Source organism: Pyrus communis, chromosome 10 (assembly GCF_963583255.1).
Source record: "Pyrus communis chromosome 10, drPyrComm1.1, whole genome shotgun sequence".
Lineage (NCBI taxonomy): Eukaryota > Viridiplantae > Streptophyta > Magnoliopsida > Rosales > Rosaceae > Pyrus > Pyrus communis.
The window spans coordinates 2,357,216-2,378,582 of NC_084812.1; the positions used below are offsets into that span (position 1 = coordinate 2,357,216).

Here is a 21,367-nt window from a genome sequence, read left to right on the forward strand (position 1 = left end):
GGTTGAGAATATGATCTCTAAACATCATTCGGAATGAGACCCACTCCGAATCTATGTCTGGAGTCCGCAAATCAAGAGATTTGGACCATTCAAGAGAGAGAAAGAGATCCATGTAGTTTTAATTTTTTGAATTTTTGAGATGGATAAGTGAGATGAGCTAATGAGAGCGTTTGGATTTCTCTGTCTACGAGCTCTAAACAAAAATCTAGAATAGATCTCAATTTAATGAGAACTGTCAAATTAAAATTGGATGATCTAAATCTCTCATTCTGGGAGGCGGGACACAGAATTCAGAAGTAGATCTCAATCCAACACCACCCCAGCTCTTTTATCACTATAATGCGTATTTTTGATTAAAAATTCAGGTCAAATAAGTGAAAGTCAATTGTAATTAGATTTCCCAAATCAAAACGAAATTATGTGGGAGCTATCAGCTCAAGGCTCAAGCTATCGACTGTTCAACTGTACTTACAATGCCGACTAGACTGTAATTTTCAAAAGTCAGCATCAAAAAACCAATCAACGTTTTTCGTTCTTTTGCGAAAAGAATTTGGATGAGGCAAGCAACGGATAGATTCATTTGTGTGGTTCATCGGTTTCCACGATTCCCAACAAGGCAACGTAGACCCCCACCATTTTTGGAGGCAACCAAAACCTCCCTTTGCAGCAAACCTCACTCAAAACCCCCACTGAAATTTGAGCTTAAACCCATAATCCTTTCGTCTTCTCCGTCTGATCGAATCGTTCGAGCAGTTTGATTCGATCCAATGTCGTCCATATCGTCGAAATTTGCTCTCAAGGATTTCAAGCTGAGAACATGCGACGCTTTCTGCAGGCCAGCTGCTTCTTTATCTGCAAGGAGGCTGCAGTCTCATCTGGGTACGTTGGATATAATGTTTCGTTGATTTTTGTTACTGGATTGTGTTTTTTGGGGAATTTGCCAATTGGGTTCTGGTTGTTTTGATGATTTATCTGTAAAGTTTTGTGCTTTGGGACTTTAAAATTTGCTGACAAGAAATTTGGGTTAAGCTCGTTTTGATGTTTTGTCTGTAAATTTTTGTGCTTTGAGACTTTTTTCGGGTTCCTGAATTGTGGGGAGTGTGACGTTTATTTATGTCACTCCGTTTCTAGCATTTATTTTTCTAACAGTGATTGGTGTTTCAGACTTCATAGGTGAACTTTCTGTGCCTGAGAATGTAAGGTGCTGTGCGATCCAAAGCAAGACATGGAGTCCCATCGTTGTGAAACCTTCTTCTTCGATAATTCAAACATCAAGGTGTGTTTTATGTTTCTTGTTACCTTTGTTTGATGAGAAAAATGAGCATATATGTTAGTATATCAATGTGATCATGCACAAGAGTTACTGGTTAATGCTAGTGGGAACAATAGTGGTCTCGTAGTTCAATTTTGTAAAGACAATCGGAATAAGTGTGTTTAGTCTTGGAGGAGAATGTGGAATATACACCAGTTGGATGATGTAGAACAATAACGGTCTCAACCATTTACGGTCTAGGCTGTCCTAATTTTATTTGTAAAGATGATTACCGTTTTCGTGTACTTCCTGGTTACGAATACCCAAGTCTACATTCATCAGCTTGTTGACAACTATATGTAGGAACTCCAAAGTTTTCTGCAAGGCTGCAACAAATTTATCTGGAGATCTTCCTAGTAGTACTCCTAGTGGGATGAACCTGTACGAGAAAATAATCGAAACTTTGACAACTCTATTTCCTGTGTGGGTAGGTGTTACATTTTATTTACCCAGATTCTCGTCTTTGGTACTTCTTAATTGCTTAGTTCTGTGTATATTCAAAATAAAGCTTTCTCAAGAACACTTGCAAGTTTTAAATCTACTTCCGTGGACAGGTCATATTGGGCACCATCCTTGGGATCTACAAGCCAGCTGCGGTAATCTCTCTGTCTGCTACTTCATTGTGTGGCATAGCAACTAGTGTATAACTAGCTTATTTATGGAGTTTCTACAGGTAACTTGGTTGCAGACAGACCTTTTCACGCTTGGCCTTGGTTTCCTCATGCTGTCTATGGGGTTGACATTGACCTTTGAGGACTTTAGACGATGTTTGCGTAATCCTTGGACAGTGAGTAGCATCCACTCACATTTAAATCGCAGACAGTATCTGAAACAGAATAATCTAATTTTAAATTATCATTAATGTTTCTGTTTCAGGTGGGTGTAGGTTTTCTTGCACAGTACATGATCAAACCCCTACTAGGTTTTGTTATTGCCCTGGTAATTCTTCGTCAAATTTTTTGTTGTCTGTCATGTAATTTACTATTGAAATGTTTTACAGTTGTAATTAAATTTTTACTCAATTCAGTCTTTAGCGAAAAAATCTCATTTTTACCGCCAGTGTATGAAGATCTTCTCTTCTATTACAAAGAAGGGGAATGTTGACTAGATTAAGTTTTATGGATTACATGTTTTGGATTCTATATTGATGAACAGCTTGCGAGTGTTTAGATGCAGATGTAACATTGACGAAATATAAGTGATCTGAAATTCATTTTGATTTTCAGACTCTCAAACTTTCTGCACCTATTGCGACTGGTCTTATCTTGGTCTCGTGCTGTCCTGGTGGTCAGGCATCAAATGTTGCAACTTATATCTCTAAGGGAAACGTAGCGCTTTCTGTTCTCATGACAACGTAAGTTACATGCCCTCAAATGTTTATGTTTATTTTGACTTTTGGCAGGTCCTGGATATGTTTGCAGTATTTATTAACTTATACTGCTACTGAAGTATGATAAAACCAGACTCGACAGCCTTAGTTTATCGTAATGTCACATATTGAAGCAACAATTATTTTGTGGTCAATCTGTAGGTGTTCAACAATAGGAGCTATTATTATGACACCACTTCTTACCAAGCTTCTTGCTGGCCAGCTTGTTCCAGTTGATGCTGCGGTAAGTTGAAACATGGTTAACAAACTTTGTTGATAAGTTATGTAATACTTGAACTTCTGCAGTTTATAAGTATTACTTGCTGGCTAGCACTTCCAAGAGTAATTAAAGAAATTTTACGGATAAAATATAAAGATACGGAAATAATCTGTTTACACTGAGATTTTCTCCCCGCCATCTTTGCAGGGCCTGGCTCTCAGCACTTTCCAGGTTGTTTTAATGCCAACAATTGTAGGAGGTAAATAGAAGGTTTTTACAGTTATCCTTGGAATTTGAAATCTTTCTACAAATCTTAGCTTATTTCCAATATCTGGACATAAATTTATAATCAACCCTTCCCCCACCCCCCCCCCCCCCCTCTCCCCGGTTTCCATGACAGTACTGGCAAATGAGTTCTTCCCCAAATTCACTTCAAAAATAGCTGCGGTGACACCTTTAATTGGAGTACTGCTCACCACTCTACTCTGTGCCAGCCCGGTAAGTCGCAAACATATACTGAATTGACTTCCATATGGATACATTTTGTTTCTCCTCAGTAAATTCATAGTAGTTACATTACGAATCTAATGGGGTAACTTGTATTCGCATAACTGTTAAGATTGGGCAAGTTTCTGAAGTCTTGAAAACACAAGGAGCGCAACTGATACTCCCAGTGGCTATTCTGCACAGTGCTGCATTTTGTATTGGTTACTGGATTTCGAAGTTATCATTTGGTGAATCTACATCTCGTACCATATCCATAGAGTGTGGGATGCAGGTAGCCATCTTCTCATTCAGTATTTTCTTACTGATTTTCGCACGGTGTTTGTCAAGTTGAACGAGTTCATACATTTAAGTACCCTCTAATTACTGTCTTGATATTTCGTTCGCAGAGCTCAGCACTTGGATTTTTACTTGCTCAAAAACATTTTACAAACCCTCTTGTTGCCGTCCCTTCTGCTGTCAGCGTTGTTTGCATGGCGGTACGATTCTCTTTAACTCTCTTAATTTCCTTCTTAACTACCCTTTTGAGGTAATTAATTATGGGAGTTCTACAAAGTACAACGTTATTTACTATCATCGTACATTGTCCTTCCGAACAGCTTGGTGGGAGTGCCCTTGCTGTCTTCTGGAGAAACAGACCAATTCCAATCGACGACAAGGATGATTTCAAGGAATGAGAAACTTGGCCTCCCTTTTTGTCTGGGTATTTTTTTACTTAAAAATTACTTGTTAGAGTTGGTTTAACTTTTTATTACCAAGTTATATGTGCATTAGATATCAGTTTTATGTCAAGTTTTATTACCATTAACGCTAATAACATGAAGCTTGTCGCTCAAGTTGTCAAACGTTTACCATTGCGCTGAGATCCTGTGTTCGAATCTCGTCTCTTCTTCTATCAAGAAAAGGGCTTCACATGCACATTGGAGGAAATGCTTGAATTCAACAATGTGATGTGATTTATGCCAGATTTTTGTACACAACTGAGTTTATAATTTAGGGAAGAGATCCGGTCCTGATCTCTCCTACTAAAGCCTAAGGATCAAGTGATCCAGATTTTTGAAATTTGATCTAACTGCTGCAATTATTATAACTTTTAAAGGATCATTTGTTTTAGCCGTTTGATCAAATTTTAAGGACCCAAATCACTTCCTTGGGCTTTGTTGAGAGAGATCCGGACCGGATCTCTTCCCTATAATTTATATATGCAGTCAGTTTCATTTTTGTTGCCTTGTTATGCATCAGTTTTGGGATTAGGGTTTTTTCAGAAAACTGGAACTATTCATGAGCTAATGGTCTGCTCTACAAAAAATTGAGAGGACTGGAATTTCCCAACCACCTATCTTTTGACTTCTGTGACCCTTTTCGGCAAATCTCCAAAAGCATGTCCCAACTTTTTTGGCTCCTTTTCTCTGGCACCAATGAAGACAATTGGCAGTAAATATTATAAACTGTGATGTGATTGATATATGCATACCTTTTACCGGCCACAGATTTAAAAAGAGAGAGAGGGTCTCTCCAAACTTGTTCTCATCTTTTGACCGATTTGTGTGTCCTACTGTGATTGAATCAAACAAAACTCGAAGTAGAACAGTCTGATGAGCTAGTTAATCAAATATTTGAGCAAGATTATATATATATTGAAAGTTGTACTTATATAATTGGATGATATCTAAATATGAAACAAGTTGTTCCCTTGTTAGCGTGCGGACTGATTAAGTACCCTTTCAAGTAAACATAACATTAAAAATGCACTTGTTAGGTTGTCCTATCTCGTTAATGTAAAGATAAGGAGACGTAAAATGCGTTACATTAAAATAAATTACATAAGAAAATTTGAATTATAGAAAAATGAGACCATGAAAATGATTTGATGTGGAAATCATGGTTTAAATTATATAAACATGGCTGTGTTGCTTACCAACCAAGTTATTAAAAATTTGGCAAAAATATAACTCCTAGCAAACGTTTTAAAAATACATAAATTAAAGGCCAACATGTTTTTGCACGGGTTGCGTGCCATTTTAGAATTATGTATAACTTTCCTTTTCTTTTTTAATATAGAGGCATCCGCAGATAATAATTAAGGGAATTGTTATTGACACTTCAAAAATTTCATTCTACATTCTAAATTTTTTATATTTGGAAAGAAAAATACATTTGTGAGGAGTGTAGAATGAGATTTTTGAAGTGCCAATAACACTTCCTATAATTAATTTCTTTTTATGCAGTTTTGGAAGTACATGGGGGCGGCAACACACTTTTGACCATAAATTCAACTGCCCATAATCGATGAGTTGGTGGCTTTAAAAAGTTCATTCGTAGGAGTTCCAACTCGGGTTTTTGGTCCAAAAATTTTGCACGCTTTTTACTAAAATAGAAGAGTTTTCTTAATTAAAATAGTTTTTGAAATTAATATAATTTTTCATTTTGATCCGTGAAATTTAAAGGTGTTGTTTCATTTTGATTCTTGTTTAACAAAATTATCACGGAATGATCAAAATGATTGACGGTGAATAAACACAGAAACCACTTCAAACTTAGAAACCAAATTGAAAAATTATGTTAATTCGGGAACCATTTTGGTAAAAATGCCAAATAGAAATTATTATTTTAGTGTTGACTTAACGAGGGGGTGACCGTCTTCCTTCAACTTTCTTTTATAAGTTTAATAGGGTGAGAAAGATAGAATATATTTTGACAAAAAAAAAAGAACAACAAACAAACTCTCGTTTGCTTCCGCAGAACAAAAAAAGACAGAGCCTCCGACGTTCTACTTCATCATCGCTAAGTGTCCCAAGTTTCGGATTTTCCTGCAGATTAAACTTGCTGCGAATATCTTAGTCATGTCTCAGAGCCAGACCAATTGGGAAGCTGATAAAATGTTAGTAATTTTGCACTGTAAAAATTTTCTTTTCTCCTAACGTTATTTTGGTCGAAAATTTTCAGGGGCTTTTCGTGTTCTTACTGCCATGGCAGCAACTTGGACTCTGGGGGTTTTTTGTAGTGAGTTTTTGGTTGTAGGGTTTTGGTGGGTACTATTGTTTTCTCATCTTTTATTCCAAATGGGTATTTTATGGTGTTTTGCTTTTTGGCATTTGGGTTTGTTTCAATTATGTTGTTCGTTTTCTCGCATAAATAACCATCCTTTCGGTTAAAGATTGAACCTTTGCTGCTGGGTTGTGGTAAATTTATGTTTTTCATGTTTTGCTGACCTTAATCTGTACTGGGTTGTTTGATTTTACATGTTTTTGCAAGCTATGTCGAGATATCCTCAATGTTTTTTTGTGTATGATAAGGTTGTGTTCTTGTTGTTGGTAACGCCCTGGCTGTCTGGCTCCCAGTTTTCTATTTTTTCCTCATGCTCCAGGGAAAAAAGGGGAAAATAAGAAAGAAATTTAACTTTTCAGACTTGTATGGGGACATTGGGGATCCAAAAAGTTGCTTTTCTTACATTTTCTTAGCGGAAATAAAGTAACATGTCTTTTGATGCTGTGAATTTTCTTAAAACAGCTTAAAATTTTGTCTCTCGTGTTTGATTCAGTTAGTTCTAGGAATTAAATAATTCGCTTCAACAAAATTTGACGTTAAAAAAGATAATTAGTGATAAGAATTTGAGTTTTCGGGGCTCGAAGATTTTCACTTTTAATAGTTCCATTCATTTTCTTGGCACTGGATTGGTGGATTAGCATTATGTGAGATGTTGTTTCTGCATTTTGTACCTTCTGTCAATGTTATTTTCTGCAGATTCTCAAGTGTTAAAGAGTTTTTTTGGATTCGTGACGTGTGGAAACATTATAATGTGTTTGGATCACAGGTTGGATGTGTATATCTATGATTACCTTATGAAGAGAAAATTACATGCTTCTGCAAAGGCATTTCAAGATGAAGGAAAAGTTTCTACGGATCCTGTAGGTGAGAATATACTTAAATCTGCCAAAGAAAAGAGATTCATTGTATATACGTGAATTTATACCTGAATTTAATTAAATTTCTTTGATTTTATGGTTGCTTCAGCTATTGATGCACCTGGTGGCTTTCTTTTCGAATGGTGGTCTGTCTTTTGGGACATATTCATTGCTAGGACGAATGAGAAGCATTCAGAAGCAGCTGCATCTTACATAGAGGTGTGGACTTAGATTTGACTTCATTCCTGGCTCTATTGTTTTTGCTGCCCTTGCAATATAGTTGGCATCTTTTGAATTTCTCCATTTTAAGTCGTTTCACTGTTTGTCTGGATGCGTTAGACTCAAGTGATAAAGGCGAGGGAGCAGCAGCAGAAGCCTCAGCAGCAAGATCAAATGCAAATGCAGCAGCTTCTATTACAAAGGCAGCAACAGCAGCAGCGACAACAACAACAACAACAACAACAACAGCAGCAGCCGCAGCAGCAACAGCAACAGCAGCGTCGAGATGGGACCCAGCTTCATAATGGCACTGCCAATGATTCTCTTTTGAGGCAGAACCCGGCAACTGCAAATTCTATGGCAACAAAAATGTACGAGGAGAGATTAAAGCTTCCACCACAGAGAGATGCTATGGATGATGCAGCTATCAAGGTAATGAGTTTTGCCATATTACTCCGAGAGACTTTCTTTCTATCTTATATTCGTTTAATCTAGTTACAAACTCACAATACATACACCCTGCAGCAAAGGTTAGGCGATAATATGAGTCAGCTTTTGGATCCCAATCATGCGTCGATGATGAAAGCAGCCACAGCAGGTGGCCTGCCTCCTGGGTATTTCTCTTAAGATTCCACATTTATCATGACTCAGCTTTACGGTGTAACACATGTTCTCTGCATGCAATTGATACTTAGTATGAAAGTGGTTGAACTCTTTTACAGTCAAATGCTGCATGGTACACCTGAAGGTGTGTTGGGGAATCTTCAACAACCTCACAGTCGGAGTCAGCAACTTCCTGGTTCTTCACAGGTGATTATCATCAGTGATCTGGTTCCTTGTCTTTTATCCCTATAATTTGATTTTCTTATTGTGGGTGTGTTTTCTATGATGAAACAGGACATAAAGAGTGAGGTGATGAACCCCAGAGCTGTTGCTTCAGAAGGATCATTGATTGGTGCTCACGGTACTGAATCTACTGATTGATATCATCAGTTAGGACTCATATTTAATGCAGAAAATGCAATTTCCATTTCAGTTTGTTGCATATTTCATTGCTTGTTTATGTGTAGAAATCATTACTCATATTTGTGTTTAATTCTTCTCTTACAAATGATTCGTGTTTTCATTTTAGGATCAAATCAAGGCAATAACAATTTGACTCTGAAAGGATGGCCTTTAACGGTAGGACTGAATATACCCTTCCACTCTATATGATTGTAATGTATCTTTTCTTTGTGTTTCTTTCAAATTAGATAAACAGTGGTTTTCTGATTGAGTTTCACCTTTTTAGGGATTTGATCGGCTTCGATCTGGGATTCTTCAGCAGCAAAATTCTTTGATGCAGTCCCCACAACCCTATAATCAACTTCTGCAACAGCAGCAACTTATGCTAGCACAACAAAATTTGGCTTCCCCATCTTCCAATGACTTGGACAATAGACGGATGAAAATGCTTCTCAACAATCGAAATTTGGTTATTGGGAAGGATGGTCAATTAAGTTCTGTCGATGCACCTAATGTTGGATCACCAGTGCAAGTTGGTTGCCCGGTCTTGCCTCGTGGAGATGCTGACATGCTGATGAAGGTATCATTACTTCGTCTACACTAGATTTTTTGAATAGCTTAACTATTATCACTAGATGTCAACTTCATGCTTCCTATAAATATTTGCTTATATAGCCAACTTATCAGTTACGGCAACAGCAGATGCAAAGCAATAATCAACAGCAGCAGCCATATTCGCAGCATCCGCTTTCAGGTCAGCATTCTCAGAATTCAAGCCAACACCTTCAGCAGCATGAAAAAATTATGGGTTCTGGCAGCGTGGCGCCAGATGGTAGCATGCCTAACACCTTACAAGGGAATGATCAGGTTTTCTGTTACTGCCTATTGAATTCATGTTTTCTATAGCTATGTCCTTTTTCTTATCTATCTCTTTCTTTTCTTCAACTTGATCATTGCAGTAAAAACGTTCTTAGAAATATATTGTGTAGTTTGCATGCTTTAACTTCCATCCTACTTAACTGGTTTTATAATACTAAACTCAATTTCATCATATTTCTAGAGCCAACGGCTTTTTTATCTGTATTTTCGCTGTGAACATGATTAGTGTTGAATACTGTTATACGAGATTCTCACTTTAGTTTTCCTTGTTCAAGGCTTCAAAGAATCAACTTGGGCGAAAGAGAAAGCTGCCAGTGTCATCTTCGGGTCCTGCCAATAGCTCAGGGACAGTTAATACCACAGGGCCATCTCTCAGTTCACCTTCAACGCCTTCTACTAACACAGCAGGAGATGTCATGTCTATGCCAACTTTACCCCAAAATGGTGGTTCGTCGAAGTCTCTACTTGTGTTTGGCTCTGATGGCTTGGGCTCACTTGCATCAGCGCCAAATAAATTGGTTAGAAACTTGAAATTATTTTATCTAACTTCTCTGTATTGATTGCATTTGGGATGACTTGATTTGTGTTACCCCAAGTCACTTGTAGTGGGTATAACATGCTCTTAGAGACTTGACTCACTTGTGATTTTCTTATCATTAATGTGCCCTTTGCGAGAAAACGTAGAAAATTTACTTATCAGGGATTGTTCTTAGAACTTCATTGGCAATCTGTAACTGAGCTATATATTGCAGACTGATGTAGACCGTTTTGTGGACGATGGATCTTTGGAGGATAACGTTGAGTCGTTCTTATCACATGATGATGCTGACCCTAGAGGTAGAGTCGTTCGGTGTTCAGATGTCAGCAAAGGTATGAACTTTGTTAATTATGTCAGAAGATGTATGTCTTGGTTTCTTCATGCTGGAAATGTAACAAAAGGCTTTCTATATCTTCTTGATGAAATAGGCTTCAGTTTTACGGAAGTCCAGCTTATTCCTGCAAGTACAAATAAAGTTGAATGTTGCCACTTCTCTTCAGATGGAAAATCACTTGCCACTGGTGGGCATGACCGAAAGGTAAGCCTAGATCGAAATTTCATATAGATACTGTGGGCATGACCAACTTAAATTGCTATCTGCTCCTGTTTTTCAAAGAAGTGTTGCAAATATGAATGGTTCAAGTTTGATACTGTTTTTGTTGATCATATGGTTTATATAAACACACAGTACTCGTGATTAATTGATTATTTTGTGGTGCAGGCTGTATTGTGGTGCACTGAAACTTTTAGTGTCAAGTCTACACTTGAAGAGCATTCTCATTGGATAACTGACGTTCGCTTTAGTCCTAGCATGTCAAGGCTTGCTACATCTTCTGCTGACAAAACCGTCAGGGTTTGGGATGCTGATAACGTGGGTCGACATTTTTGTTTTTTCTTAATTCAATACAATGCCGATAATGTTTCATGCAATTGATGATTTGATGTTAATTTGTGCAGCCTGGATATTCACTACGTACTTTTACGGGACATTCTACCACTGTCACGTCGGTGGACTTCCACCCCAGCAAAGAGGACTTTCTCTGCTCCTGTGATAACGACAGTGAGATACGGTACTGGAGTATCAAGAACGGTAGTTGTGCTGGAGTTTTCAAGGTATACAACTTGGTGTTAATTTGTCTGCTTTATATACGGATTACCAGAATTCTATTTCTCCGTTTAGTAAATCCATTTGTATTTAATAATGTTACCCTATTTTTTCAGGGTGGTGCAACTCAGGCGAGGTTTCAACCGCGTTTTGGAAGAAACCTTGCTGCTGCAGCAGATAATGTCGTATCCATCTTGGATGTCGAAACACAAGTTTGCAGGCTTAAGTTACAGGTTTCTTATTGACTTCCTGTTTGGGCTCTAGTGAAACTGTGAAAGTATATGAAAACAAGATTACTGTGTTCTTTTGCCTGGACACTCTTTTCTTTACAAACCTCAAAATATATGAATCAAAATCTTACGATTACTGTCCTTGTTTCTTAAACTTTCCTAACCATCATGTTCATCATGATTACTTTCTGATTTGTTTCTTGTGGTATTCATCATAGGGTCATAAAAGCGCTGTCCATTCTGTGTGCTGGGATCCTTCTGGCGAGAATCTAGCATCAGTGAGTGATGATTTGGTGCGAGTGTGGACAGTTGGTTCCAGCTGCAAAGGGGAATTCATTCACGAGTTGAGCTGTTCTGGCAACAAATTCAATACATGCGTGTTCCATCCTAGTTATCCTGCATTGTTGATCATTGGCTGTTATGAGGTAAGTCATAACTTCTTTACCTTTCTATTACGTGGTGACTTGCTCTTATCGAAGATGCTAAGCGGATTTTTGTTTTGATGTGGTGTGAATTCAGAATTTGGAGCTTTGGAACATGGCCGAGAACAAGACAATGACTCTGCGTGCTCATGACAAGCTAGTGTCTTCTCTGGCGGTATCAAGTGCTACGGGGTTAGTTGCTTCAGCCAGCCATGACAAGTGCGTCAAGCTCTGGAAGTGAGTCAGTGTTTAGATGCTTTCGTTGTTTATATGGTTACTGTGTCGTAGCATGAAAAAAAGGCGCTTTAGATCTTTAGTTTAACCAACCCCAGTTAACCGATACAAGAATTTTGTTGCCCCGGGCCTAACTGCGATGTCAAAACGATCTCAATCGAAGAATCTTGTTCAACATAAGGGGATTATATGTAAATATATTTTCGGCCAAATGAAATATCATCAGATGTATGCTACTACAGCTTGTGTGCATCTGTCTGGATTAGTTCAAGCTCCTTTGTCGAAATATGTTGCTTTGTACTCAAGGTACTCTGTCCATGTTACCGGAGATAGAGCGGACGATTGTGGTCAATCAACGGTGATATCTCCACGTCCATTGGCGGGCCATAGAATTATGCGATCGAAATCCGATGGTGTAGTTTGTTCACAACTGCACGATGCACCGCAATCTTGAAGCGTCCGTTCTACAGTATGTGCATCAAGTCACCAACGTTTATGACGAGTGCACCGGGGATCGGGTGCGCCGGATCCAGGACTTGGGAGGCCGTTTATGTTGATTTGGTTTACCATGCTTCCGACGTACGATATGTCGGATTGTATACGAGTGTCCATAACCCGAGAAAAATCGATTGTGATGAGAGGGCAAGCGGATATGTATCGGAGAATAGAGTCTCACATCATAGATATAAACTAATGTACAGTTTATATGTCAAAAGGTACAACCATTATCATCGATACTTTTTTAGGATGGAATTGTACTAGTGCTTGGTTAGCATGACGGTTAAGTTGGGGATAAGATCAGTGTTGTACCATTGACTCGTCTCTTTGATACGTAAACTTTTCCATCATGACACGACTCTTGAATCATAACTCTTGTGAGATGGTCCGAAGCCATTGGATCTTTTTTTATTTTTTTTCTTATTGTCAGTCATGCATGATTGACAGGCCAATAAAAAGCACAAAAATGTTATCAGACGCAACCTTAGAAAACAAAAAAGACGACGACATTTTATTCGGTAGGTTGAAGAAATGCGTTCAAACCAAAAGTATGGAACAAGTAATTAGTTTACAAATGAAAATTTCCAGCCAGTCCACCGGCTGTTATCTGCACTCGATCTAAAACAAACAAATAAGTTGGTCCTATATATAAAAATGTAAATCTTGTGGCTATATACCTCAACTGTTTCTTCAGGAGAAGCTGCTATACTTGTAATACAAGTAACATTCCCAGAACTGAAGCAATGTGGTATAAAAATCAGACATGTCATCTCCTCTGGAAGTTGAATGATTTTATTGCGAAGGCAAAAATAAAGGCGAAAAACACGCAGAAACCGACCACCATAATGCCGGCTACACCCAGAAAATCATGCTTGTAACCAAACCCTACTTTGAGTAACTGCCTTACAGGCATTTTATGGATTCCGTCGGCTAGTGTCAAAAGACTCTCATCCTCGCCGTACTGTGAAACAAAGAGGCCGTATAGACTCCAGGCTACCGGGTTTGCCCAGTAATACCATCTCCACCATATTGGAATTCTCTGAACAAGTGCAACGCGTTAGATAGGTAACTCAATCAATCAGTGTTTTCACCTGTAAATCAGGTTTTCGTGTCTGAACTAGCACTGTACATCCGAGATGTAGCGCGGAATGCAAGTGATCAAATTAAGCAAACTGAGAAGAAAGAAAGCAGTCACTTTCGTTACCTTGTGAGGAATCATAAAGCCGCTGAAGAGGTTCCACAGCATATAAAATGGAGCAGCAATTACAGCGGCCACGTTATGATTTGGGGTGACAGCGGTTGTCATCATTCCGTAGAAGGTGAAGTACAGCATTGTGAAGTACATAAAGAATATGTACCAAAGAAACTTCAAGGCAGTCCACTCAAATGAGGCCGTGGAGTAAAAAATTGTGCAGTAGAAAATCGCTTGTGCAAACACATAAGGAAGCTCTATCACCACCTGCAGGCATGACCAAAGCATTAGATAACTTTTCGGGATACCAGGGTATTGTGCGTTAAAAGAGTCGCATAACACAACAAAGGTAAACCTGAGCAAATGCAAACGGTAAAGCTGAGTACATCCCTGCAGCTCTCTCTCGATATGAAACAAAACGTTCTACAGAAACAACAGGTTGAACAGCAGTGGCATTGGTGATTCCGCTAAATAGGATTGCTGCATACATGGATCCCATGGCATTTAATAAATCCTGCTGTGTATCCCTGTAAAGAGAACGAAAGTAAATTCCTGTCATGTATAGAACCTAATGGTACGGATACTAATCATCATAGCTCAAAATCTATTAGAGTTGCAATAAAATCAAAAGATTAAGAAAAAGAAGGAAACCTCTTAGCTCCAAATCTCCAACAAATTGTTCCTAACATCAACGAGATGATGACAGTGTAAAAGAAGCGAACTGCAGTGTACTGAGGGTTTCGCCAGTAAGACAGATTTTGCTTCCAAAGACAGGTGAGAAATTGTTCGACAAATGATTGAGAGTACTTGGTTGGAAAGTTTAATTCTTTCAAATTGGCGCTTGGCTTGCTTAGATTTTCAACCAACTCTTTGTTATGTCTGAAACAAAGGAATATAGGTTGTTAGCTAAAGGAACAGATAGTTCTCTGTACAAGCAACACAGCCAGGATTCATGTAGTAGTCACACCGAAACAAGTTAGAACTTCGGTAAACTTCTGCGAAATCCACCCCTAGACGACTTTCTTCAACTGTAGAAGTAACATCAAGCATCCATGTGGCAGGATTATATCCAGGCCTGATCTTTTCTACTCCTTCGACTGCCTGCAGAAGCAAATATTTACATGGTACGTTGACAGTTGTAACCATTTTGCAATCACACTTTATTAAAGAAATACTGGCATGCAAGATCCGACCTCAAAGTACTTGATGATATCACAAGACTTGGGACCAAGTGGACCAGCATATATGAGCTCTCCTCCACGCTTCAAAAATAGGAGCTGCAATGATAGATAAGATTGTAGCAGGATGAATCAAGATACTAAAGCATTATTCTCGGTATACATATGCATGGAGAGAGAGGGAGAGAGAGAGTGTGTGTACCTCATCAAAGGATTCAAAGATGTCTATGCTAGGCTGGTGGATTGTGCATACGATAGTACGTCCAGTATTGACGATATTCCTCACAGTCCTCATCACAATAGCTGCAGAACGTGCATCCAACCCTGATGTTGGCTCATCCATGAACACTATTGAGGGGTTGGCAACCAGCTCAACAGCTATTGTTAGCCTTTTTCTTTGTTCTGTAGACAAACCATCCACCCCCGGTAGACCAACCAACGCCCCACTTAACGGAGTGAGCTCCACTAGTTCCATCACCTCTTCTACAAAAGCCTGAATGTAATTTTTTTTTAAATTATTAAAATGATGGATTAATTGATCTTATAATGAAGACATACATAAACAGTAAATAATTTTATGTGCGTACCCTTTGTGTCTCCAACTCAACATCTGATGGTAACCGAAGCCAAACAGAGAAGAGAAGCGATTCCAGGACAGTCAAGCAGGGGGAATGAATATCAGACTGCTCACAGTAACCAGAAATTCTCGCAAAAGTTTCTTGTCTTTTTGGATAACCAGATATATGAATGCTCCCTTCTATCGTCCCACCAGTTTTTCGACCAGCTAATACATCCATGAGGGTGGTTTTCCCTGCACCACTTACTCCAACCAATGCTGTAAGCACCCCAGGCCTAAATGCTCCAGTGACATTACTTAACAGCTGCAATTTCTCTTCTTGAATGCCCTGCTGCTTCAATTCCTGCAGCCGTACTTGGATCAGAAACGATTATATAGTCAACATGTTTCCAAGAATAGATGGCGCAAGTGAGTAGTGTTAAATTCTCACCAGAGGGACATCGACGTAGTAATTGATATTGCTGAAAGACATGGAATGTGGTTGAAATGGGAGCACCATTCCTCTCTGCTTAAAATATTTTGCTGCACAGGATATGAACAAGAATTTTCGAAATTAGACTGATCCATAGTTAATTGAAAAGAGTTGTTCTAATACATTCAATTTCTGAACTTCTTTACAAACCATTTAATGACTCTGAATGCTGCAAGTACTGTCTCAGCTCAATAACAACAGTTTCTCCTTTTCTTCTCCCTTCTCTCTCTTGAAGCTCGTCCTTGGTGACTACTGCTTGTTGTTTCCCCAAGGCTATTGTATATATCATAAATCAACTCAATTAGCTTTCTTTCTTTGAGTTTGTTTGGTTACATGTAGCACGAAAGAGAAAAAAAACATTAGGGTATTCTTGTGAGCAGAAATGACTTACGGTTAAGGTAAGCTAGGAAGAATGTGAAGAGCATGTTGAATAAAATTGTATATCCAAGCAAAGCACCAGCACCAATCCAAAACCAGTAGCTCTGTGGAAACAAACTGCGTGCTCTTAGCAATGCCTCGCCTAATGGAATGGTCTCGTTTCCAATTCTCTGCATAAATAACAGAAAATACAAATTAGAAGTTCCAAAATAGAATCCTAGAGACTAGCTTGAAAAAATATGTATTTTCTGTACAGTGTGGAATTTTGTGAATATTTATACGATTTAGAAAAATTAATAAAAAAATTATAATCCATTAATCAAAATTGAATATACAGTGAATTGGAAGGTTACCTTATCCCATTTATGTCCAAGGAATTCATTTACGGAAGCTGCATTTTGAGCATACATCAAGGGAGAAAACCAGAAGCCCCATATCCACCACTTTGGTATATGATCTGTCGCAATCAAATAAGGACATTAGTAAAATTATAAACTCAAATTGGAAACATATAGGCATTGACAAAATGTTAGTTTACCTTTTGAGATGATGTATCCTCCAAGAGCCATAACAACTAACATAGCAAAAGATCCAAAAGTGTTGGCAATTATCATATTTCGACCCAAGGATCCCATAAGACGGAAGAGAGCTATTGACATCTGGTGTAGCAAGAAATATATCAAGAACTGCCCACAGAATCTGCATATTCAACAATTTAACCTAAGAATTTCATCCCAACTTTCAGAATGCATGGAGAAATCCAAAGGAACGTATGATTTACCTAGTAATTGAAGGATCAAATCCAATGACATAGTATGTGATTGCCACCCAGAAACCAGACTCTATGAATGAATTTGGAACACTTAAGGCCCAGGACGGAATGGTATAGACCCAGCTAGGGTAGAAATGCAAGTCCCTATGCTTGTAAAGTACCGGAAGCTTGGCAACCAACATTGACACCTCCATGAAGCCATTGAAAAGAATAATAACCATGGAAAAGTATAGTGCACCAAGATATAGGCCTCCATCATCAATTGTATTGTGGTGCAATGTTGACCGGAAAAAAACACTCATTGTGACCATAGCAACAAAAAGAAGCTGGAAGACAGAACATATTACTTGGGAAATCAGCACCAGATAGCAAAAAGAAACCGGAAAAAAAAATACTCATTGTGGCGCAATGTAACAATTTCAGCTTACAGATGATTGGGATAAGGGAAAAATAGATACTAACTCAGAAGTGAACTGGTACCTGAATGAACTTGAAAACGTAGATAAATGCATTTCGCTTCATTAGAAGAAGTTGCCAGTTATAGCTTGTTTTGAGAAGCTCACACCTCTTCATGCCATAGAGAGACGTAGCTAAAGCTGCAGGATGGTTATAGCGTTTATCAAAAGGAACATCTAGTTCTTCAGACAAAGTCTTCCCAGCTTGAAATAAACGATAAGCGTCAACAAACTTTGCCGGTGGCACATAGCGGTATGGGAGATCAGGATTGGACCAGTACTGCTCTTGGTCCTTCTTTGATATAACCTGCGTACAAGGAAAACAATTATCAACCATTCCATGTACATAACAGAATGCAAATTTACAACTACAACTCAAGACTTCTATATATAACTTACTTCTTGCAAGAAGTCTGCCACATTCTTTCTCAGTGGACATCTAAATCCCATATATGAAAAGAAATCAATAGCAGTTTCGCGGGGTCCCTGATACACAATCTGGCCCTCACACAAAAGTATAACATCATCAAACAACTCATAGGTCTCTGGAGCAGGTTGAAGCAAAGATATGACAGTGGTTGCATCAAGTGCTCGAGTTGAATGCCTTAGATATTTGATAATTTGATAAGTAGTTGAACTGTCAAGACCAGTTGATATTTCATCCATGAACAGAACTCTCGCCGGACCTACTAATAATTCCCCTGGAAATCATAGTGGAGTTATTAGCAAACAGCTTTACCTTATTAGTGCACAAGAACTCCCTCCCTCGTCAAAAATTAAAAAACAAAGTATGCACCTGTAGTAAGCCGCTTCTTTTGCCCTCCTGAGATTCCCTTGAGCATTTCATCTCCAACCAATGTATCAGCACATATGTCCAACCCTAAAATCTTTGTCAAACATATTTTAGTATCAAAGATAATCCAAGAATAAAACTAGATTATGACATACTATACACGACAATGAAATCCAAACAAGGGATAAATGAAAAAACCTAATCTAATCTCTCTACTAAAACAAATTCTCCATAATCTCTTCTTCCGTTTGAACTTCAACTCACAATTTGCCCGCTTTAACAATGTGGTCCAGAATGTTGTTGAAACAAGACATTTCTGCTTTTGGGAGAATATAACCTCACAAAATATTTTCATTCATTTTTACAATGAAAATAACCGGACAGAATATATGTATTCGGAAATGACAAGCATCAAACAAGTACCTTCATGATGTACTCCACCACAAGGCTTGTCTCCTTCCCCCCAAGAGCTAATGACTGGAAAAGAAATTGTGTCAGCAATCATTTCATAAACAATGGAATTGACATATCTAACAACTGCAAGTACCTTCATGAATATATCAAGATCTTCGTCGGGTATTATCCCAGCGCACTTCTCTCTTCTTGCAAGTTCTACTAACATATCTATGATGACAAGTATTCATGTCAGCATATAAACAAGAACGATACATACACAAACACGTGACCTTGCAAAGCTTACCATATTTGGTTCCAACACCTTGACATCGTCCGGCAAACTCAAGAGTTTCCCTTACAGTCATCTCTGCCGCGTGCCAATCCTGTTGGCTGACATAAGCAGATGTCCGCTGAGGGACAAACTCCTTTAAGCCATGTCCGTTATACGTGACGTTCCCTGACATCTTCAAAATAATCAAAAGTACAAATGAGCAAAAGGAAATGTCAAAAGGGGCGAGCAACTAGTAGAAAATCTGTCATTAAATCTGAAAAAGCGGTAATTTCACAACACGAAATATTGTCTCACCCTTCAAACATCTGCTCAATAGGAAAAAGATCAAAGATTTCATGATTTCATGAAAACTCAAAAAAGTAACGGAGTTACCTGCAAACCGGTTCCCAGGCGTCCGGCAAGAGCCAATAGTAGCGTAGTCTTTCCGGAGCTTGGTGGACCCAACAGTAATGTCAATCTAGAAGACAATACCAACGGCTTCTTAGGCGTGTAAACACACAGACATGTCACTGTGGCGGTATACCAAGCCAATCAAACACTACCACGTGAGAAATTGACTTGAAATACTGCCACAATAGCATCCAAATTATAACCAAGTCCTCGTAAACACTGGACTGGAAATTCAGTAACCGAGTACTGACTGAAGGTTAAAAAACTTACCTTGAAGGTCTTACAATCCCGCTAATGTTGTCTAATATCGTTAATTTGCTTCTCTGCCCCCTGTATATTCGCAATTGCCTAAAAAGGGCCTAAAATGCCATCCGAAAAATGCAAGGATTACAATTTTTTCACACAATTATGTAATTTAAGAAAATTAAAGGGAGAATTTGAATGAGTTTATACCTCCGTCATATTAAAAACAAAATTGGGAATAGTCGGCAGCGCTCTGCTTCCGACGTGGACGAAAGCTTCGACCTTCAAGTTCTGAAATCGGACCTCGATCTTGGGAAAATTCAATGCTACTCTACACACTCAAATAAAGAACATCAAAACAAATTAAGCACAAAAGAAAAGTTCCGGAATTGAAAAGGACAAAATGAAAATCTGTTTGGTTGCTGAGAAAACAGAAACTTCAGTACTCTCAGTCTCTGCCGACATTTTCTCAGCAGCCAAACAGACTCAATTAAGTACGAGAGAAAAGTTTCGAAATTGGAAAGGACAAAAAGAAAATCCTCCGTTTGGTTGCTGAGAAAATAATCACATTAGGCATCATTATACTGAAATCATTGATTTTCTCAGCAGCTAAACAGTGTAAATCAAAGTATATCCAGTAAAATTGAAGAGGATTACGCGTCAAATCTCCGGCGCATGCGATCGAAGAATTGCTCGGGGTCGTCGTCCGCGGAGCTAACAAGCCGGTCGAGGAGGAGCTTATGCTCCTTAGCCTCGAGCTCGCCGACGTCGATCTCCATAGTGTCTCCGACGACGTTTCTGAAAATGCCGCGCCGTACTCGGGCGTAGGTCGGGAGCCGCTCCAGCGCGGCCCACCGCAGCGCCTCCTCATCGTCCCCTCCCTCCCTAAACGACCCCGATCTCGTGAACACATTCTCCGCCGAGTTCCACATCGGAAATCCCCAAAAGCTCTCCCCAGCCACAGAAAAATGCAGAGGCTTTGGCTGAAGAGGGAGATAAGAGAGAGAGAGAGAGAGAGAGGCTAATTAAAAGTGGAGTGTGAACGTGAAATGGACATGTTTGATTGCTGGAAATGGTGGTTGGAGCTCTGCATTTAATTTCTCCCTCTAAATAAGTCTTGGTGTTTGTTGTGACGGATGAGAGAGAGACAGCTTCTACTTTCTCTCTCTAAAATGGCCGTTAAATTTTTCGCAGTTTGTGCAGGACGAGAGAGAGTGAGAGGGGTTCATTTAATGGCCGCGGGAAAGACAATGAGCAGGAGGCCCCTTTCAAATCCCCACTCGCACAGGTATTTAAATCAACTCTATTCGCCCCACGGATGAAGCTTCTATCTCATCCAACGGCTGGAATTAATCGTGATATGGGGAACTTTCAAATTTATCTATTTTTAGAGGCTCAAAATAATTGATGCCCTTGTTTTCTTTTTCACATACGAAATAAGAAAACTCTGTTTTTTGGTACTATTGCTCGAGACCCTTCAAAAACAACTCGAGCCCTTTCAACACCTCTCGAATAATATAACAAGAAGTACATATGACACTCAAGACAATAAAAATGACTCGACAAGCGCTTGAGATTAGCTTAAGACATACTGGAGAGTGGCAACTAAAGGTAGATAAACAAATTGAGTGCAATTAAATTATGACTCGGAAGTGAAGTGTAATAGTTGAATAGGTACTTCCTAACGTCACGTGTCGATTCTGCACGTATTTCGATGTCAGGACATATGACATTCAGATAGTTTAAGGATTTATTTTTGTGCGAGGTGTATCAGTAAAATTAGCTAATA

General features: G+C 38.8%; 3 protein-coding genes across 3 annotated transcripts; 2 read left to right on the plus strand and 1 right to left on the minus strand.

Moving 5' to 3' along the window:
• Positions 1-572: 572 nt before the first annotated feature.
• On the plus strand, positions 573-4,377 carry LOC137747085 (sodium/pyruvate cotransporter BASS2, chloroplastic). Its single transcript, XM_068487095.1, has 13 exons — positions 573-879; positions 1,165-1,276; positions 1,616-1,739; positions 1,867-1,908; positions 1,986-2,099; positions 2,189-2,251; positions 2,539-2,666; positions 2,844-2,925; positions 3,109-3,160; positions 3,302-3,399; positions 3,521-3,679; positions 3,795-3,884; positions 4,005-4,377. Exons 1-13 carry the CDS (start codon positions 768-770, stop codon positions 4,080-4,082), a joined length of 1,254 nt encoding a protein of 417 aa, XP_068343196.1. The 5' UTR covers positions 573-767; the 3' UTR covers positions 4,083-4,377.
• A 1,733-nt stretch (positions 4,378-6,110) lies between these two features.
• Positions 6,111-12,138, plus strand: LOC137746548 (transcriptional corepressor LEUNIG-like). Its single transcript, XM_068486564.1, has 18 exons — positions 6,111-6,286; positions 7,220-7,317; positions 7,420-7,529; positions 7,650-7,961; positions 8,055-8,143; positions 8,252-8,339; positions 8,427-8,493; positions 8,662-8,711; positions 8,821-9,114; positions 9,222-9,401; positions 9,689-9,931; positions 10,166-10,283; positions 10,380-10,489; positions 10,673-10,822; positions 10,909-11,064; positions 11,173-11,289; positions 11,505-11,711; positions 11,806-12,138. Exons 1-18 carry the CDS (start codon positions 6,249-6,251, stop codon positions 11,947-11,949), a joined length of 2,571 nt encoding a protein of 856 aa, XP_068342665.1. The 5' UTR covers positions 6,111-6,248; the 3' UTR covers positions 11,950-12,138.
• A 785-nt stretch (positions 12,139-12,923) lies between these two features.
• On the minus strand, positions 12,924-20,762 carry LOC137746547 (ABC transporter G family member 32). Its single transcript, XM_068486563.1, has 24 exons — positions 20,236-20,762; positions 19,789-19,909; positions 19,606-19,694; positions 19,318-19,402; positions 18,958-19,117; positions 18,805-18,881; positions 18,681-18,734; positions 18,261-18,351; positions 17,864-18,165; positions 17,490-17,771; positions 17,019-17,335; positions 16,776-16,936; positions 16,591-16,694; positions 16,251-16,407; positions 16,010-16,132; positions 15,818-15,909; positions 15,398-15,730; positions 15,013-15,303; positions 14,826-14,909; positions 14,600-14,733; positions 14,284-14,511; positions 13,988-14,159; positions 13,645-13,899; positions 12,924-13,479 (listed from the first exon to the last, which is right to left on the minus strand). The coding sequence occupies exons 1-24, from the start codon at positions 20,508-20,510 to the stop codon at positions 13,207-13,209; spliced, it is 4,260 nt and encodes a 1,419-aa protein (XP_068342664.1). The 5' UTR covers positions 20,511-20,762; the 3' UTR covers positions 12,924-13,206.
• Positions 20,763-21,367: the final 605 nt, after the last annotated feature.